The sequence below is a fragment of the Excalfactoria chinensis genome, chromosome 5, assembly GCF_039878825.1.
Source record: "Excalfactoria chinensis isolate bCotChi1 chromosome 5, bCotChi1.hap2, whole genome shotgun sequence".
Taxonomy (NCBI): domain Eukaryota; kingdom Metazoa; phylum Chordata; class Aves; order Galliformes; family Phasianidae; genus Excalfactoria; species Excalfactoria chinensis.
The window spans coordinates 34,779,637-34,799,173 of record NC_092829.1 but is presented as its reverse complement, the minus strand read 5'-3'; the positions used below and the strand labels follow the sequence as shown (position 1 = coordinate 34,799,173).

Here is a 19,537-nt window from a genome sequence, read left to right as displayed (position 1 = left end):
TAGGAGAAAGAATGCTAAATAATAGAAAGTACATTCACACTGATAGCCTTCCCAAAGTCCAGCTTGTGAAGCATCATACAAGGCTTTTTCTCCCCACATCTAATTTACTGATTTTAATTTCAGCATTACTAATCAGTCAATAACATTTTTCTGCCACTTACGCCCAAACTGTCTTACATTTTGCTACACTCATCTTACAACGAACAAGGTATCTAGGCATCCAGCAAAAGCTACTTGACTTACTCTTGTAAGGAGAGGGGAAGTGTAAGCCAGTTTTAATTTTTAACTATGATAGCAAGGAAAGGTAGAGAATGTTGTTTAAGATAATTGGATGATGTTTTTGTTTTTAATCTTTTAATTAGAATCCTATTTTTATTTTGCTACCTTTTGTTATTGTAGACAGGTGTAGAATAAATTAAAAAAAAAAAAAAAAAAAAAAAAAAAAAGATTTTATTTAAATTCTTGTAGTCAGCCTTTGGATACTGAAGGGCTGCAATGAGGTCTCCCTGGAGCCTTCTCTTCTCCAGGCTGAACAGCCCCAGCTCTCTCAGTCTGTCCTTGTAGGGGAGGTGGACCATCCCTTGAATCATTCTTGTGGCCTTCCTCTGGACATGCTCCAACAGATCCACACCTCTCCTGTGCTGAGGACTCCACATCTGGACACAGTACACCAGGTGAGGTCTAACCAGCACAGAGCGGAGGGCAGGATCACCTCCCTCCACCAGATGATCACACTTCTCTTGATGCAGCCCAGGATATGGCTGGCTTTCTGAGCTGTGAGGAAATATTGTTGGCTCATGTCCAGCTTGCCATTCCCCAATATCCCCAAGTCCTTTCCAGAAAGACTGTGTTCAAATCCTTTTGTCCCCCAGCTTGTATTCATAGTGTAGGTTGCCATGACTCAGGTGCATGACCTTGCACTTGGATTTGTTGAACCTCATGAGGTTCATCTGGGCCCACCGCTTCAGTCTGTCTGGGTCCCTCTGAATGGCATCCTATCCCTGTCCCTTGGGTGCATCAACTACACCACACAGCCTGGTGTCATGTGCAAACTTGCTGAGGGTGAACTCAATCTCACTGTCAATGTCACTGATGAAGATATTCTTTAATATCTTTAATACTCTTTAAAGGGTATTGGTCCCAGTACGGTGGGGGACACCACTCAGCACTTATCTCCATTGATCCATTGACTGCTACTCTCTGGGTACTGTCTGAAAACTAGTCATAAGTGAGTAAATATAAATAATAATATCTTTTTTTTTAACAACCATTTAGTAAATGTTCAAATACAAGTAGAGAAAAAAAAGACTCAAGGCAGGGGGAAAAGGCCAGGTTGGATGGGGCCCTGGGCAACCTGATCTAGTAAATGTGAAAGTTTGGTGGCCCTGCCAGGCAGGGGGGTTGGAACTTCACAATCCTTGAGGTCCATTCCAAACCAGGTCATTCTGTGATTCTGTGAAAACAAATTGCTTTCTGGCTAAAAAGCCATTGGTTTACTTCATCTCTGCTGAAAGTATGGAAGAGTTCAAGATGATTGTGGATATTGTGTGTGACAGTTTTCTGCAACAAGACCACAACAAACAAAGCTGCTACTTTCATATTTCCTCTCTGCAGGTTCAGTTAATTTTTTGCATGAATACATACAGCTTTTGAAATCCCATTCTAACTATCAAAAAGCCTTTTCTTCCCCCTTCCAGGCTTTATTTGAATATCATCCAAAGAGCTGTTAAAAGGCAGAAAAAAATCCCATAGGAAAAGACTTCTGAGTCTAAAAGGGGGAATGGCAAGAAGCAGGAGGTAAATGAGAAGAAGAGAAGGCTGATATTAATATTTTGTTTTTCATATTAAAGTTTTTAAACTTCAAATGCTTGCTCAGTTTTACTTTGCATTTCAAGAATAGTTATTGCTTCAGCAAAAAGGAAGTAGCAATGATGTTTACATGCTTCTCTGTTGAAAATTAACTGCTTAATGCTGACAAAAAAAGCGAAAGTTCCTTAACGTCTCAGTGCTGGCAGACTTGATTGATACAGACATCTCAGTAGTCTCAGTTCTACTTATCCAGCTCAAACTCATATGTCCAAAGAACACTTAGACCAATTCAACAGGTGGAAGTCCAGGTTATAAATAGGACAACAAAGGTGCACTGAGGTTAAGTGATTTGCCAAAGACACAGTCTAACAGGATTAGGATTCAGGAATTGACAGTCTCTATTTCTTTGCTTGTCCTACGTTTGCTTCTCTAGATTACGTATACAGAGATGTGAGGGGAAGGGAGAAAAATCCTTGAATCTTCTGCTTGGTGTCAACACAAATAACACTGTCACACTATTCAATATCAGCTATTCACTTTGTATACACCTAAACCGTGCCTAATACCAGAAATGATGTAAGCACAAAAGACTAAACTAATTTGTTTGAGATCAGCATAAGATCTTGTAAAAGAAAGCTTCAGACTCTGTGTGAGTCTGTGTAGAGGAATGTTGCAGATAGATTTCTCTGACAGAAAAAGGAAAAAGAAAGAATGGATAAAGTTTACAGTATCCATACTATGAATGAAAAAACAAAACAAAACAAAACAAAACAAAACAAAACAAACCTGTTTCATTAAATAACCATGTTTAATGTCTTTGTCTGCTGGAGTAGTATTCACTTTCTGAGAAGCCAGGTAAGTAGCATTTCGCTAGATTTTTTTTTTCTACACAACATTAGGTCTCCAAGATGTCTTAGCTAAGATTCCAAAATAAATACTTCAAGAGATTGTATGTTTGATTTCAATTACTTATGTTTTATTACTTACCTTCTCCAGTCTAATATGATTTAACATGCTACTCACTATTTTCCCTTTACTTTGGAAATACTTTAGATGCAAAAGCTGTATTATCAGCTGAAGAAGTATAAAGGAAAAAAGCATCATGGAATCAAGTGCTTTCCTAAAAGGTTTATTTATTGGTCCTACAGTACAGTGAATGACAGCCTAAAATGAAACACAGCATCCTCAAAAAGGTGCATTGGCTAAAGGTTTAGTGCATTCCTCCAGAAATTCACTAAATAGAAATGAACAGAATAGCGTGTTTAAAATGCAGAGTTAAAGGGTAATATTTAGGCTGCCTAACCCAGGGACCAAACATAGGTCTTTCAAGTCTGCTCTACATAAACTCCTAACATAATCAATATGGAGAAATATTCCCAGATAGTGAATTATGGCAAATCCCACCTGAACTGTTAAAACTTATGGATCGGCCATTCTTTGTTGACTATAAAAGAGGCCCATGGAAACTAGATTTCTAGGTTGTGCATTAAATTTATATTCTCACAGGACAACAGGCAATAGATACAAGTTGAACCAAGAGAAATTTTGATCGCATATTAGAGTGGAAAAAAATTCACAACCAGAGTAGTCAAGCATTGGGACAGCTTACTCAGAGAAGCAGCCCTGAGGAAGGGGCAACTGCAGATGCTCAAAACTCATCTGGGGAAAGCCCTGGGCCTGCTCAGAGTAGAGAACTGACCCAGGTGATCCTCAGAGGTTGCTCCCAGCCCAAGTTACTCTGTACGTCCTGTAGATAAAGTACAATTTTCTAGAAGTGTTATCCTTTTTTCTCATCCTGGTGACACTCACATGCAGTCTATGCCAAGAACAGATCAAGAACTCTATTCACCAATTTATTCCCATTTTACTTCTACTTTTTTATTATACGTTTATTTGTTTAGTTGGAAAAGGTAGGAGGAAACAGTTGCAGCTCCAGAAGGCACTCTTTAGCTTTGCTTACTCAAGGGCACACACACAGCTTTCCAGCGTAGGAACCTTGTTTAATCTAATGCAAAATCCCACTTCTTTGTGTGATATTCAAAGCTCAGCTTATAAACCTGTATTTCCAGACAAGTAGCAAAGCATAACAGACCCAAATTAGGTTCTATGCTTCCGTTCTGTATGATCTAAATAGAAGAATTCAGAAAATGGCTCTTTGAAGAACAGTTATGCTCAGGAAATCTTTCTCTAGACATAATGTTTAGTTCATCTAATAGTCTGGACTTAGAAAAGAATAGTGCAGTATTTTATAACATAGTCCCTTGAAGCACAACATGTTTGAACAAGACTGTAGTAGTTAGTACTTTGAAATGATGGAGAAACAACAAAAGACTGCAAACTTTGTATAAGAGGCAAATATTCTGCATTTACAATGAGGGAAGATGAACAAAGAAGATAGCCCAGCATACAAAGTAGTTTCTATTTTGAGCTCCTTCAAAAGAGAAAATCTCTTGCCAATTTTACATAAAAAGTGAGTAACTTTGGTACAAGGGAATTTGTTTTCTAAGTGATAAAGTTATCAGCTAAACACCAGAATTCTTATGAGCCATGGTACATACACACAAAATTACCTTGTCTTCCCAAAAAGGGGAGGATCATTGTGAAAGTGATACTAAGCATGTGGTTCCACAATAAAGACAATGAACATGACAGCATTTGTTAGCTAATTGACTTCTAACTTGCTCTAAAGACTGTCTAGAAAAGCAAACAGCACAGGGGGTTTTAATGCCAAACTTGAAAAGAACAAAAAATAAATCCTACGACCCCATGCAGGTCATACACAGTGGTATACTATTCTGAGTAAGCCAGCAATCACTCAAAACAGTTATAAATTAAATAGAAACCAGGTTTTAAAAAACAATTTATCTAGACAATATTGCTTTATAGTCATACTTTTTCTTACTTGTTTCATGATAAAGATGCCTGCATCTGTAAGAAAAACAATTTTAGCATATAAAATTGAATAACTAATATCAAAAGGTCAATGAGTTTGATTCTTCCTCCAACTCTGTGAGCCTCAGCCAGCTGCTTCATTTCCCTGTCTCACTTTCTGCAGCTGTAAAGTGAAAATAGTATTGACAGGAGTTTGGGAAGGCTTCATTTCTTAAAATCTGTAAAACAGATCCTTAGACAGTAGGTATGGAATCATTATTCATCATCATTATTCTCCAGATTGAAATTGAGATATCACATTTGAGAGGTTCTGTCTGTCACAAATGAAAGCAATGACACTTCACAGCTCCTTAAGGACAATTATGGCGGCTCAGTCATTTCAAGGATTTGAAGTTTTCAATCAGAACAGACAAAAAAATTAAAACTATTTCAGGCAGAAACTGTAATATTAAATGCTCTTTATCCTAATGCTGCTGGCTAGTATCTGCTTTGCACTATAATTTTGCACAGTATAGCAACTCCTCTGCCACTGCCAGCAAATTGAAGAAATATTTAGTAGAAGGATGAAGAGTGGAGAAAGGAAAAATCTTTGGGTCTAACACATGACATTTGAACAGAGAATGAGCGTGAATATAGTTCAGAATGAAAGTCTGCGCTGCAGCACAGAGGAACAAAAAAGGGGAAAGACTGAAATTCCATTCAGAATAATACCACTTTTCCTGACTTTTCCCTCTACGAAAACGAGCACTAGAAAAACACTGAAACCCAGCGTACTTTCTACCACCACACCACAATAAATCAATAAATAACTTTAACTGTTCCCTTTCCTCTAGGTTTTTACTGTATCCCCAACTCCTTGTACTCTTCAATACATAGTGTCACTTAAGAAAAAGAAGTAATAGTAGAGAGACTGTAGAGTATGAGGAGTTATTTTCACTGTTAGAAATCATACACAGTTTCTACAGAGGAATCAATACCAATTTATTAAATCAGCTGATGTAAACTCTGACTGCTTCTGGGCCCAGGCCTTAATGGAGGAAAACCTTAGAAGAGTTCTAACGAGCAGCTCTGAGAATACAGGAACTTACAAAGCTTTTCTACTACAGATTTGTAAGTTTTGGCTAAACTGACATTGAAGTCTCAGATGATGTGAAATTCTACTGAAGCTTTTCCTGAACATGAAGTATTTCTGAGGTCTCTGTCTTTATACCTCAGCAACCATTCCAGGAATTTATCTGAGTCCTATTTTTCTGTTAAGTATAACAATCATACACACAAGTCATACTTGAAGAAATAAATTAAGAGATAAAATAAAACAGCATTTTCTCTAGAAATTAGTAAGTCTGTGATGAGGCTAATTTCATAGACACTTACTTAAATCCTTATAAAAAGGGGAAGAAAGAAAAAAACTACTTTCTACTTCTTTATTTTGCAGTTTGCAAAACGGAAGCATTGAACCATCAGAAGTGATAAGGTTTGTCCTTAGTAAGAACACTGAAGGCAAATCACTCTCTGTTCAGCTTGCAAAGATGGATGTCACACTGTGCAACAAAAGAATCACGTCAAATTTAAAATGGATTGGGCTTCATTTATAAATATGAACTATATTTCATAATTCATCTGCATATTACCTTTCTGCAATTTCAGAAAGTAGTAGCAGCATATCAAAGTACTAATCATGCATGCAGATCATTTCAACTTATATTCATCTAGAATTCTCCAAGGATGAATACCAGAGTAGAATACAATGATCTTTTTAATCATATAAAACACCTTTATTCATGATTGTACTTATTTAAACCAGACTTAAGTAGTTTAATAAGGTAAGACAACTTTAGGTTTATGCAAGAATTTCTACACCTAATCACAGCTGCTCTGTTTTAACTATATCAGTTCTACATCACACTTTTAGTTAAGCAAGGGCATCTTAAATGGTACCAAGACCTCAAAACAAAATGCAGAGTAGAGATTATGAGTTTGCAGGAATCAATTATCCTGCCTAGCAATAAAAAAGATTTGCTGGAAGAGTTTGGCAACATTGTTACAGCAATAGAAATTCAACTCATCCCAGCCTTTTTACACCACAGGGAAAAACATGAAAAATATGCTTCCAAAAGAAAGAAATGGTATTTCCAAGCTTGTTTTACCAGAACAACTTCATTTAAAGCTTTTGGTGAGTGTAACTAGTTGATGAAGTAGAAGAACAGGGGTGAGAGACTGCAGTTGTCTACACTCACCATCAACAAACAGACAAAACAAAACAAAACAAAACAAAAAAACAAAAAACAAAACAAAAAAAAACACCCACAAACCTTTTAGATATGGATCATATGGATCAAACCTGCTTGATCAATAGGAGATGGTCCAATTTAGAGTCAGAAGCACATTATGTAAATCAATAGAATTAACTTGTGAAAAGCATAAGGTGAATTTACAATGATGGAAACTATGAATAAAAAGAAAATCAGCAAATCTATAAGCAGCAGCTGGAACAATACAGATGAGATAAGTCTGGTTCAGAGATTATCCACTCAGCTGGATGACAGTGCTAAGTAGACCGATACACCTTCACTTATCATGACATCTTCTAGTATGGAGGCCACTTTGAAGAACTAACTGCATGTGTGTGAAGGAGGGTCCATATTTTACTGTTTACACAAATCATGAATACACATTCTCCCTTCACAGTGCTCTTCCTCAGACTGTACCTGCACTGCAAAGTAGTTCAGCACATGTCCCAGAATTTGTTCTACATCAGTTAGCTACACAGACTCACCATAACACTGCCCTCACACGTACTGATTTGCTGAGAGAATCAACTAGTTTCAGGATACTGACATAAATATTCCTCTCCAACCTCCAGGTCCCAAGCTAGCATCTTTATATAGTGCTGAACTGGAAATTGTATTTGTATTTGAAATATCATTCTATATAAAACCTGCATTAAACAGCACAAGTGTACATTAGAAAATTGCAACTTAGGAATGGATGTTTCGTTGTTCAGTGAGAAGGGATGAATATAACTCTTTTCTCACTTTCGTGTTTCTGGGCAGTTTAAGAGCCAACAGTGGACTGAAAGCAGATGTGGGCTTCATAGAGATTCTTGCTTCCCTACAACTTCTTTGTAAAAGTCACAGTAAAAGGAATCAAAAGAAAACAAGAAAAAAAAAAAAAAGAAAACAAGAAGAAAAACAAGATGCACATCTCCTCTCTCTACCTCTATCTTTACTACTTCATAGTATCATAGTATCATAGTATTGTGCGAGTTGGAAGGGACCTTAGAGATCATCGAGTCCAACTCCCGGGATTCGAGCCCTGTGTGTAGCAGAGCGGCACTTCTACCCCCTGCTCCACAGGGGGGATTCGAACCCGGGCCCCCTGGTGTTGCAGACGTGAATTCTACCGCTGCGCCACCGGGGCACACAAGAGTGTGTCTTGTCCACTTAAGAGTGGACAAGAAGCATTATAGGTAAGTTGCTCCAAAAGCAATGCCTCCTGTTTATTTCCATAGAAACTACTAGAGACTCTATTTGGTAGAGCAAGATCTCAGTTACAGAATGTTATTTTTCAACAGTATCACCACCATTAGGTACACATTTTCAATGGTGATGAACAAGAACCTGCATGCTGCACCAGTGGAGTTGACCCACTGTCTCACAGCTGCTATCACAGCATTATTGTTAGGAAAATGTTGCTCACACAGTCTATCTTTCATCAGCCTGAATACGTGGAAGTAAGAGGATGCAAATCCAGACTGTACAGTAGGTGCAGTATGACAGCCTGCCAAGATTGGCTACATGCTTCACGGTTTTCAAACTGGTATGGGACCTGGCATTATCATGCTGCAATGGAAAGGCTGCCTCCTTCTCTGGCCTGACTCTGGAAGTTCAAGCATTCAGCTTAGTCAGCTTCATGGTGCTACAGTCAGCACTGTTGATTTGTCCAGGTTCTAGGAAATCCAGAAGGATCCCCTGTTTCCTATCCCAAAAGACAGAACACATCACTTTATCTACTGAGGGCTATGTCTTGAACTTTTTGATCAATGGGAAATTCACGTCACCACTCCACAGACTGCCATAGACTTTGATTCCAGCTTCTAGCAGTGACATCTTGTCACTGGTAACAGAGCAATCCAGGAAACTGTCACCTTCAGCCTGATATTGGATCAATAAGTCCTGACAAACTTGCGTATGCTATTCTTTTTGCTCCTGTGTGATTATTCGTGGGACCCACCTAGTGAAAACTGTGATATTCCAACACTGGCACCATTACTTCTAATGCACTGAAGCCAATACACAGCACCATACACATTTCCCTGGTAGTAATCCGTAGATTCACACAGAGGAGCTGATTAAGACATTTTTCATTTCACTGTGTGACTGCTGTGCATGGCCATCCAAAACAAGACTTGTCTTTCACATTACATTTGCCACTCCTGAAATACACCACTCACCATCTCACTGTTTTCATATCCCGTTTGGTCTCCATAAACATTCAGCAAGCACTGATGAATGTCAGTAAGTACAATGTTTTCTGCATGGAGGAATTCAATTCCATACCTTTGCCTCATATGCACTTCCATGGCAGATGCCATTCTGTCAGACTGCCCCTCTGCTGCCATCTGTCACAGGGCAACAAAATGTAGTGGGATATTGGTGGAAAGGTTCAACCTCCACTGCCATACCACCAACACCTGCCTCTGATGTCATAGGCCAAGATAACAAAAGGAGGCATTACTTTCAGAGCAGCCATCCTAAAAAATAACAGTTAATGAAGCCAGTGCTTGAAAGACTGTCTATGCATATACAGTGCATAGATTACCTCCGAAGACTCGTCGAATGTAAGAAAAGAAACAGATCACTTTCATTTAACACAGGACACATGGAGAGTTCAGAATCCCCGTCCAAATCACACAACATTGAGCTAATTTTATTCCAAGGAACTTCCCCACAGTTCGGAATAACTAACGCTCTAGGCCCATATTGGAATCTAAAAGTCTTAAGCAACTTAACTGAAAAAATCCATTTCAGTTGGTTTGAATAAGGATTCTGTCATAGGGGTGGGCAACTTGCCAAAAGACTGCAAAGCAAATGGTAATAATAATTGCCAGTTGAATTTTGGATAATTGCTTAGCAGGATGCAGCAACGATCACTGAGTATAAGCTCATTTAAATGTTTCACTCTAGCTGGAACAAAAGATAAAGAGCACATTAATTCGATTTGCCAGTGACATAATAACCAGTGAAAAACTGTCAGATGCACAAATAGCCCAACGTTTTTATAGAAACAGATAAAGTGATTGTTTTTCTTTTAAAGTGCATTGAAGGGATAAATTTAGTACATGAAGTTATGGTGCTGAAAAAAGAAAAACATTTGGAAATCAAGATGAGCTGCTGCATGTTCAGAGAGAGTTAAAGAGGAAATGCAATACTGGGATGGGGAAACGGATTCAATAATGATGCCTTCCGCTGTACCATACTGAATTTCACAAACTGCACAGATAAAATGGTATAGACTAAATTCAGGAAGAGGCTGAGTGAAGACATGATCACTGACCCATGTGCTACTACTTCAGTGATTACTGCAACCCATTTCATTGTCCAGTGCAGATGTTTTTAACTTACAATACCTGTCGATATACCTCAACATGTCTGTAGCACAATCTACTTATTTCTATGCAATTTCAGAAATTCTTTGTCCTAATATTCCAAAGTCATCTGTGGTTCCAGAAGTAGCTACATCAACAAATCATAAATAGTAACAGCTATAATTGCAGGCCAGTGAAACCACAAAGTGAACAAAGTCTGGAGATTAATCATTTCAGATAAGGCTATTTCAACACAGAATGAGTTTCCAGAGAATACTATATTAAAATCCATTGCTTAATCAGCTTTAGCACATCCCACAAACCCTTACTGATTAATAAAAACTTTCCTACAGTAATGGTATATAAAGACCTGCTTTGCTTTTGGTAACAAGAAAAGAAAGGACAGAGGATCCTGCCGGCTTACAAGAGACAGAGTAAAAAAAGGAGAAGGAATGATTTAAAATGAGGACTTACACACACAAGAGCTAGGATGACACTAACAAAAAAAAAAGGTTTCAGAACCTCAACCTTTATGCCATGTGATGAACATGAAACAAGAAACAAGTATATAAGATTTTGTTTTGATACAGTAGCAGTACTTTACACCTGAAGGGGATGTAATAGCTTGCAAAAAAGATCCCTAATCAACACACTCCAACATACTTTTCACTAGCACTTCTATGCTTTGGTGCTGTGTGCACCTACATCAAGTAACAACCACTCCTGATCCTGTATCTGGTGCTGAACCATTCCAGAACTATATCTAAGGTGTCAGATCACAGCTATTTTTCCTAGATACAATTTTAAATAGGTGGTAAAAATAGAAAAAGAAAAGAGAAGAAAGAAAGGGGGGGAGAGGGGAGAGGGGAGAGAGAAAAGCCATTGAAAACTAATGAAGAAATCTGGAGATCTAGAAAAAAAAAAAAAAAAAAAAAAAAAAAAAAGTACCAATGGTTCAGTCAGATCTTTCTGTTCACTTCTCAATATATCAGGCCTGGAACAAGTTTCTCAGTGCAAAATATCTTTAATTGGCTGGAAAGCATTTAAGGAAAAATCTTTTTAATTAAAAACAGAGCCAACAAGACATGAAAGCCAAGGGGGTTGGGAGAGGCATATGTTGACCTTATGAAGCTTTACAGCAGAACTCTGCAGGGGCTGTTTAAACTGAGAAAGCACAGTTTTAATTAAAGAGTCCTGAAGAACAGACAATTCGAAAGAGCAGGTCAGCTAGACTCCAAGAGGTCAATTTAAGCATAAGCAGAAGGAAAACAAGACTTCTGGTCATTTTACCTTCCTCTGGGAGAAATCTGTTGCTAACCAGGCATTAAGCTCTGTGTTTCTCAACACACAAACTAGCTGTCCTCTAACCACCTCTATGAGTGTTGCAAATCACTGTTACGTGTTTATAGAATGGAAGAAATTTTTTGAAGTCCACAACAGTTTCTTGACACTGGATTGCATTCAAAAATAAACTCAATTGTATTTTTCCCCCCTGCATGGAATCCCAGATATGCTTAAGCATACTTGAAAACAGATCTCGGCACCTTGCTGAGCTTCACAAAATGTAAAAAAATAACAAATTATAAAAAAAAAAAAAAAAAAAAAAAAAAAAAAAAAAAAAAGATCCAGTATATTCACTTCCCAATTTTTTCCCCTAAAAATTTTCTTTACTTTTTAAAGCATATTTTGCTACCAACACACTTAGTGAAGCTAGAGACATTTCCTGGCTATTTTGAGACAAATGAAAATGTGAATCCAGTTTCCAAAGAAAAGAATATATGAGTAAAAATGTAACAAAAACCTATCAAGCTAAAGAGATTGCATGGTATAAGAAATTCTGTTTATGGCAGTCGTAGCAGGACTCTAAATTTTCTACCTCCTGCACATAATGATATTAAAATTGTCATAATTCTATCAACATAAACTAAGATGCTACAGCAATAAACTCTCTACAGACAGATTTATGCTTCCATGCAAGCTCATAAAAAATAACTATTTCTGATATGTACATATGGTCTTGTGTTCTAGTTCAGTGATCATCAAAAACAAAGCAAAACAAAAAAAACCTGAAAGCTAATTTCTGGAATAATCTTATTAGAAGACATTCCACCATTCATCCTTCTAAAGAAAGCTCCAAGTTGAAAGTCTCACTTGCTTTGGATATCACTTAGTTTGATTTTTTGCTCTCATAAGGAGAAATTTTGTCATTCAGAAACAAATGACCTCAGTCCTTAGTGCTACCATTTGTTGCATAACATTATTGCTTATTTCGTTCACCCAAAAATAAAGTATTCGAAAGAAGTAAATCCAGATCTAGTCTATGCCTTAGGATGGCAATGATCATCTTTCATCCATTGTGTTGCATTGGTTTGGTGGCAGCTTCTTCATAGTAAACTGAGTTTAGTCCTTAAAATAACATGGATGTTCCGAGTTCCCCTGTTGTGCAACCATAGCAGAAATATATTAATTGCAGACATACTGAGAAATTCCATTAAGAAGTTAATGCCTGTTATGTGATGAATTAGGGATAAATATCTCAGAGCAAATAAAACTAAAATGAATAAAAACAAAGTTCTAGACTGTAATTACTGCTAGAGAACAAGAAGCTGGACTGAATAGCTGAAAATTTTGTGAGCAAGTTCTCTAAAGCCACACATTTCTGTCTCTAGTTAACATAAGAAGAACACATAGAAATATACAAGTAAACATGCCACATTTGCTCAGACCAGGAAGTGCAACCACTCGACTTTCAAGTCAGAAAAACATATCCTGAGCTCTTTTAAGACCACAACCAGAATATAGTAGCATTCACTTAAGCTTTTTTTCCTTAAGATTCCCCCATTCCCTTGCTAAGTACTCTGGTGATTACATTTTCACTCAGGCCTTTTCCATATCTACATACAATTGCTAGAAGTAATAGAACATAAGGTACATTATGTAGCTAAAACTTCTTGGTTCTAACAAATAAAGATACTGATGACCTGGTGAAGGTTAAATGTTAGACAAACAGAGCTTGCTGATAATTTGCTTTGAATGCAAAATGAGTACCTTCCATCAGATAGCTTCTTCTCAAATTATCAGCAACATTCACCACTGAAAGCTGCTGTTATGCTGGATGACTTTCTCGCTATCATCTCTCAGTTTTACTATGTAACAGTTTTCCAGAAATCTACACTCTGTTTTTCCTGATAATGATCTGACTTTATATCATAAATGTCTTCACTGCATACTCATTAGATTAACACCACACAACTTACACAATACCTTAAAAACGCTATCTCTGAACCAATATATATGATTTAGAACACAACAGAGTATCTATCACTAGTAAGACAATATTACAGACAGCATAACCGAAAGCTTCAGTACCTAATTATTTTGTCACATTTAGCTATAACTGTCAGATTTCAAAGGATTTAAAATAGTGCATGTCAAAAAAGCCATTTCCTTATTTATAGTCTTGGAAACTCTGTTCATCAAAAGCAGAAGTCTTGAAAACTTAGCCAGAAGTTAAGGATTTATCTGTAGATTTATCTCTAGTCTTCCCTGCAACAAAGAGTGAGGTAGAATATCTTGGAACAAGTGACTGACCATGGGGAAAAAAAAAACAACAAAAACAACCCAAACTCAAACCACTGAAATCCACATTTGTACAGCAACATTCATTATGTTTGCTTAAAATTCTAAACTTAAAGACTAAGCCAAAACTTAATTTTAGTTGCATGCAGTTACACGAGTTTATTTTGTACTCTGGCCAGTTCTCCAATACCTACTCTAGAGTGTGCAGTTTAAGAATAGCTGGACAAGATAGCACAGTGCTGAATAGTTATTTTGGCATTGAACCTTTTCTTTGTGGGTGAGGTTGAGGAGGTCACCCAGCTGTCAGTGGTCCCCATCTCACGGCCACGAGGTTCCTGTAATGTCATCTAAGAGATGTTCCAGAACTCAGACAAAGCTTAGGTGCCCAGGTTCTTCACTACAACACTGTAACCCATACATCACACAGAGCTCCTAGCCAAAGAACTCAGCACCCCACCTGCCTTGTAATAGCAACATCTATTGTCCTCATGATTCATACTCTATATTCAAACTATCTCCGGAGCTGCTATCCCACTCCCATCCACTGGCCCCCAGCTTGTATTTTCTCTTCTCTATCCTCATGCATAGGACCAGAGATATCCTCCCTCTGCTTCGCTGTTGCTTGATGAGCTGTTCTGTAGTGGAGGTAACATTGGCAACAAGGTGCTCCTACGCTAATTTTTACTGTGGGCATTATTATTTTTTTTATATTCCACAGGCCACTGCAATGATGATGTCTTTTAACAAAATTGGTAGATTAGATCAGTGTGCAGTGTCAGCGTTTGTGCTGCACCGGTAGTGTAGCTAACAATTTAGATATCAACATAATGGTATTGGAATACTTGCCTCCATTTTTCCCCACTGTTCGGAAACATCTCCAAAAAGTCCGAAGGAAAGATGCCCTGTTATGAGGGGTAGCTTGGACAAAGCTGAACTCACGGAATAAAATGTGTGTTCCTTGACGCACGCTGTTAAAACTGTGGAGATAAGTAAAAACAAGAGAAGGTTAGAAAGCTGAACCATTGTGAATGTTCTGGGGCCAGCTGGAACAGTAGCAAGAAAACCACTGGCAGTTATATTTTGTGAAACCAAGTCTCTAAAGCTTATACCCATCTGTCCTCTAGAGGCAAGGCTATTTGCAAAAACCGCACATTGGAACTTAATTATAGGAATTAGAGGTTTGTGAAAGTAAAATTCATTCTAAAGCATCCCAGCAAGGGGTGTCCAAGAGCCATTTAAAGTCTTGAGACCAACTCACTAGAAAATGGCTGGCTAAGAGTTACTGGTTTTTATCTGATCAGAAGATGCTCTTTCTGTTAGCATCATTTATATTTCGTTGCCATACTCACCACAGTTTTCCTTGAAGCCACAAAACAAAACAAAAAAGTATTTAACAGAAGCCTCGAGTTGTCATTTTTAGGTTAATTAACTGAGATATGACTGTATTAGATGTAAAAAATCTACTTCAGGAGTCAAGAAAAGTAGCCTGGCACTCCCATAAGTGGCGATCTGCACTAGTGCGTTTTGAAAATAGTACCTGACCATTACAATGGAAAGTCAATTTGATATGCAGACTCCTGTATTTTAGTGCAGATTTCTCATACTTGAATTGTAAGTGCTTTAGGCTAACTTTAATTATAGCAAACATTTGTCTTAAAATGCTTTCTCTGAAGTATAAGAAGCTCTCCTTTGGGTATGGTGAAGCTCAGCATGGAAGAACAATAGAAATGCAAATACAAACATTATATACCAAAGGTACAGTGATAGAGTCGCCTCAAAGACGGATTTTGTGCATTCCGCTCTGAATCAAGCATGTGGGACAGAGCTTACAAACACTCCAGAGAGATCATTAAAAATATTCACTTGGGACAGCAGCTTAACTTGCCCACATGAATTTAGAGAATGAATGAAAGAGAATGAAGACAATTTAGAGAATTAATGAAAAAGATATAAGCTTATTTTCATCATAGCAGAACCTCTCTGTAGGCAGCATTTCTGCTTTAGACAAAATCCAGTGGCCAGTGGGAAATCTTACAACTTGCAGTTTTAAAATCATCCCCTTAAATATAACTAGTGTGAATCACCTTTTAATGCTTCCTAGCTCAGAAAGGAGTCTCACATTTGAGAGGGAATTATACCAGAGATAAGCAAAATTAAAGTCAGGTATCAGCTGGGGGGATGGGAGGGTTGAGAAAGGCCAGTGTAACTTTTTCAAGTAAGAATTTGAATTTGCTCTTTTATGTCTCAGTAATCAAAACTTTCTGCCATGTGTTGAAAGCACTGGTTCTGGCCCTCCTATTCAGAAGGAAATTCGTGCAAAATAAGTACAAACAATCACATTATGATTAAGAAACATTCATGATCTTTGAAGCCTGGAATTAGAAATACTCCTTCTGTAAACATAATGAACAAACAAATTATTTCATATTTATGAAACCAGTGCTGTGCAAGTCAGAGAAAAGCACAGTCGCTGTGCCAACTGACTTGACTTAAGTAAGTATACACTGTGCCTGATCAAAATACAACAAAATTAGAGGAAAGGCTTTTATGACTCTCATTGTAAGCTAACAGTATTCCTTACAAAGTGCTCTAGATCACTGCTTCAGAGGGAATGAGTACAGAGTAATGGAAAGTAACATGCTTTAACTCACACAAGATGACTGTGACAAAGCTGGAAATGGGATTTCAAATCTTCTCATCTCAAACCATAGCCCATAAGACTTTTTTCATTTCTTATTTGCATTGTTTTACCAAGGATTTGACAGGCTGATGGAAGAATGAGGGATATAAATGAGAAAATGAAGAAACTTCATATAATTGGAGGAGGCAGCATTCAAAAGGATGGCACATATAAGGGAGATTTCTAGTAAGAGAAAGATGAAGGCAAGAGTATGCTTGTTTAGATCCCTGAGGGAATGAGAAAGAATCACAGAACTGCAGAATAGTCAGAGAAGTTTAAATCTGAGGGAGAAATGGAGAGGGTTAGCTGTGCAATGACACATCTAAATGCACCTAAATTATGTTGCTCAGAACAACTGCAGTACCTGCCCTATCTGGAAGCAAATCCTGGCACATCCATAATGGAAAGGTTCAGACATGAAGCTAACATACTATTAACTCACAGGAGACAGCCCTACTATATTGCTTCTTAGCCCTAGTAAGTGAAAACTCAGATCGCTCATGTTTTCAGCATGGCACAGCTCTGAAACCATTGAGCAGAAGAGTAAAATATAATTTGTTGTTACTTACTCGGTTATAAGAATGGATGGGTATGCTGGAACATCAGCACATCAGGATGTAATGACAGCTAAGTGCCATCAGCTAGCTGAGTGAAAGAGGTACAATATTTCTTTAATTCCTCATGTCTTGCAATAAGGTTTTGTTCAGTTATACAATGGGAAGATTCTTCATAAAAAGCTCAAGTCTGCAACTACAGGAGTTAGAATTTAATACCTGTTAAGATGCTACATTTCAGAGATTCTACTTTATAAATTCCTTTTTATAGGTTGTAACTACTCAGCTTAAAGGAAACAGCCACTTCCCACAGCTCACAGCTGAGCTATCCAGCAGGCAGTCTACTGACAAATTGACACATCTGGCCTTATGCAGGATCAACACCAACACAAGGGACAGGAATCATACTTTTTGAACAAAGTATATGCATAAAAATATTTACAATTATTTTCTGGTAGCGCGGTAGTGCAAAAATAACTCAGCCATCTTTTCCTTAACAGCTGCACAGAGATGAACAGCTGCCATGAATATGGCAAGTAGACGTGACCTGCAGGTAAACCCTACAAAAAGAAAAGGACTACCAAAAGCTCTTGCAGTTATTACAACTGCATGTACATGGTATGACTGTCACATTACCTACAATTTTATAAATGCTTGCAGGGATGTATTTTCCAGTTTCTTTTGAAACAAAAAAAGATACCGCTCCAGAGGAGCAGCTTAAGTAAGCAAGATAACAACAGCAACAAACAGTTCCAACTTTATCAGCAAGCTTAACAACTGCTGAGATTCCTCCTTTAGGATTGCTCAGTCTTCTTTCTGCTTTCCTCCCACTGAAAAACTCATTCCTCTTGCAAGGTCAAGTGGTCAGAGCTTAGCAGTGCGTTTGTGCAGGAGAAAGACTTACAACTAAAGTAGAGCATATTAACACACAATTAATTTGTCCTCATTCAGTTAAAAGTGGGTCTGTAAACCTGGAAGCAAAAGCAGAACAAAATAACTTCTCATTTATCTGGTTAACTTCTCTTTCCCCCCCTTCAGGTTTTACTGTGGTCATTTGCAGAGAATCCTTTTAACAAGGCTGCAGGTTTCAAAGCCTCACACTGCAGACCTAATGTTTGCCTTGGCTTTCTGTAACCAGGAAACAGCGCAGGCAAATCAGAACATTAACAAAAGTTAAAAATGACATGATTTTATTTGTCTTGCAGAAACTGAGACTAGAAGTTGAACCAAATGTTCCTTAGGTAATCTCAATTCATTACAACACTCATATTTCACACAAGAATTGCTACCTGACCGGATACTCCATTAACCAAACAGCTCCCTGCATTCACTTAAAGGACATCCAGGAGAAAAATAGAGCAAAGTTTTTGCTCGCTTGGAAATTCTAAAGAAGTTTCTGCACTTGGAACTTCAAGGTCTTGCTTTGTCACCCTTTACCCTCACAAACCCTAGAGCAGCCAAACCTCAGCACCAAATCCCTTCCAATAGCACTGCTGAGAAAGCAGCACCTTGCAGCACATCTTGTCTGCACTTGTGGGACAGCACATGCACGGCACAGGAAGAAAAGAGGAGTTTTAGGAAGAGATTGTGATAAAACAGCCCCAGCCCTTGGAAATGGCTCTGCTGGGAACTCTGCACTCAGGTGCTGCTTCTCCAAACAGAGCTTCTTTCAGTGGGGCTTTGTCTTTTGTGTAATTACATTTCGGCAACTTGCCAGAGTTCAGAAACTTTCAAGCACTCTTTTCAAACCTTTGGACCTCTAAATAGATTGTAAAAGTCCCAGGATGCTATGGTAACATCCCAATTGAAACTCACTACAGTAGTTAGCCTCTGCCTGCTGAACTTTGGCAAAGCCAACTATGCACAATGCAGTGAGAGTTGTTTGTCCCCAAGAAGGACAGAAGAGCTTGTCGTGGTCCTGCTGTCCCCTTAGCAGGTACCACTTTTGGCTACCATGCAGAGAGCTGAAGGAATGAACAGGACCTCTCCTCTACTGAAGAGACAGCAAGAAACAGGGGCCAACATTCCTTAACTTACAGCATACTGTTTGCATTTTCCACTGAGATCATGATGAAACAGGGAAAACTCACTTTGAAGAATTATGCTGCTTCTCCAGCACGAGCACCACTTTTCCCCTCCCCAGCTTTTCTTCCCAGCCCCACCAGTGTCCAAGTCATTAATAGACAACTGAGTGTCTTAAGTGAAAATAAGATAATCTCAAACTCAAAGAGGCTATGTCTATACGGAGTGAAACATTTGTAGGGAGAAACAGCACAGAGGACTTGATGTCAACACTTTGGGTATTTCAGCATTTGATTTTCTTGAAACGCATGTTGGACTAGCTCAAGTTTGGTCCCATGGACTGCATGCTCATTTGCAGTTGGAACACATCTTCCAATTTAGTTCCTCTGAAAGGAACCCAGGTCACGAGCTCCA

General features: G+C 38.2%; 1 protein-coding gene across 2 annotated transcripts in view; it reads right to left on the bottom strand.

The window, feature by feature from the left end:
- The window catches only part of CSTPP1 (centriolar satellite-associated tubulin polyglutamylase complex regulator 1), a 79,898-nt gene that overhangs the window by 36,012 nt on the left and 24,349 nt on the right, over window positions 1-19,537 (bottom strand). For both annotated transcript variants that reach the window (XR_011903642.1, XM_072336994.1), the window contains exon 3: window positions 14,714-14,844. Coding sequence is in view for 1 of the 2 variants with exons in the window: in XM_072336994.1 (XP_072193095.1) it covers window positions 14,714-14,844 (131 nt within the window). In the remaining variant the exon portion in view is untranslated. The remainder of the gene's footprint in view (window positions 1-14,713; window positions 14,845-19,537) is intronic.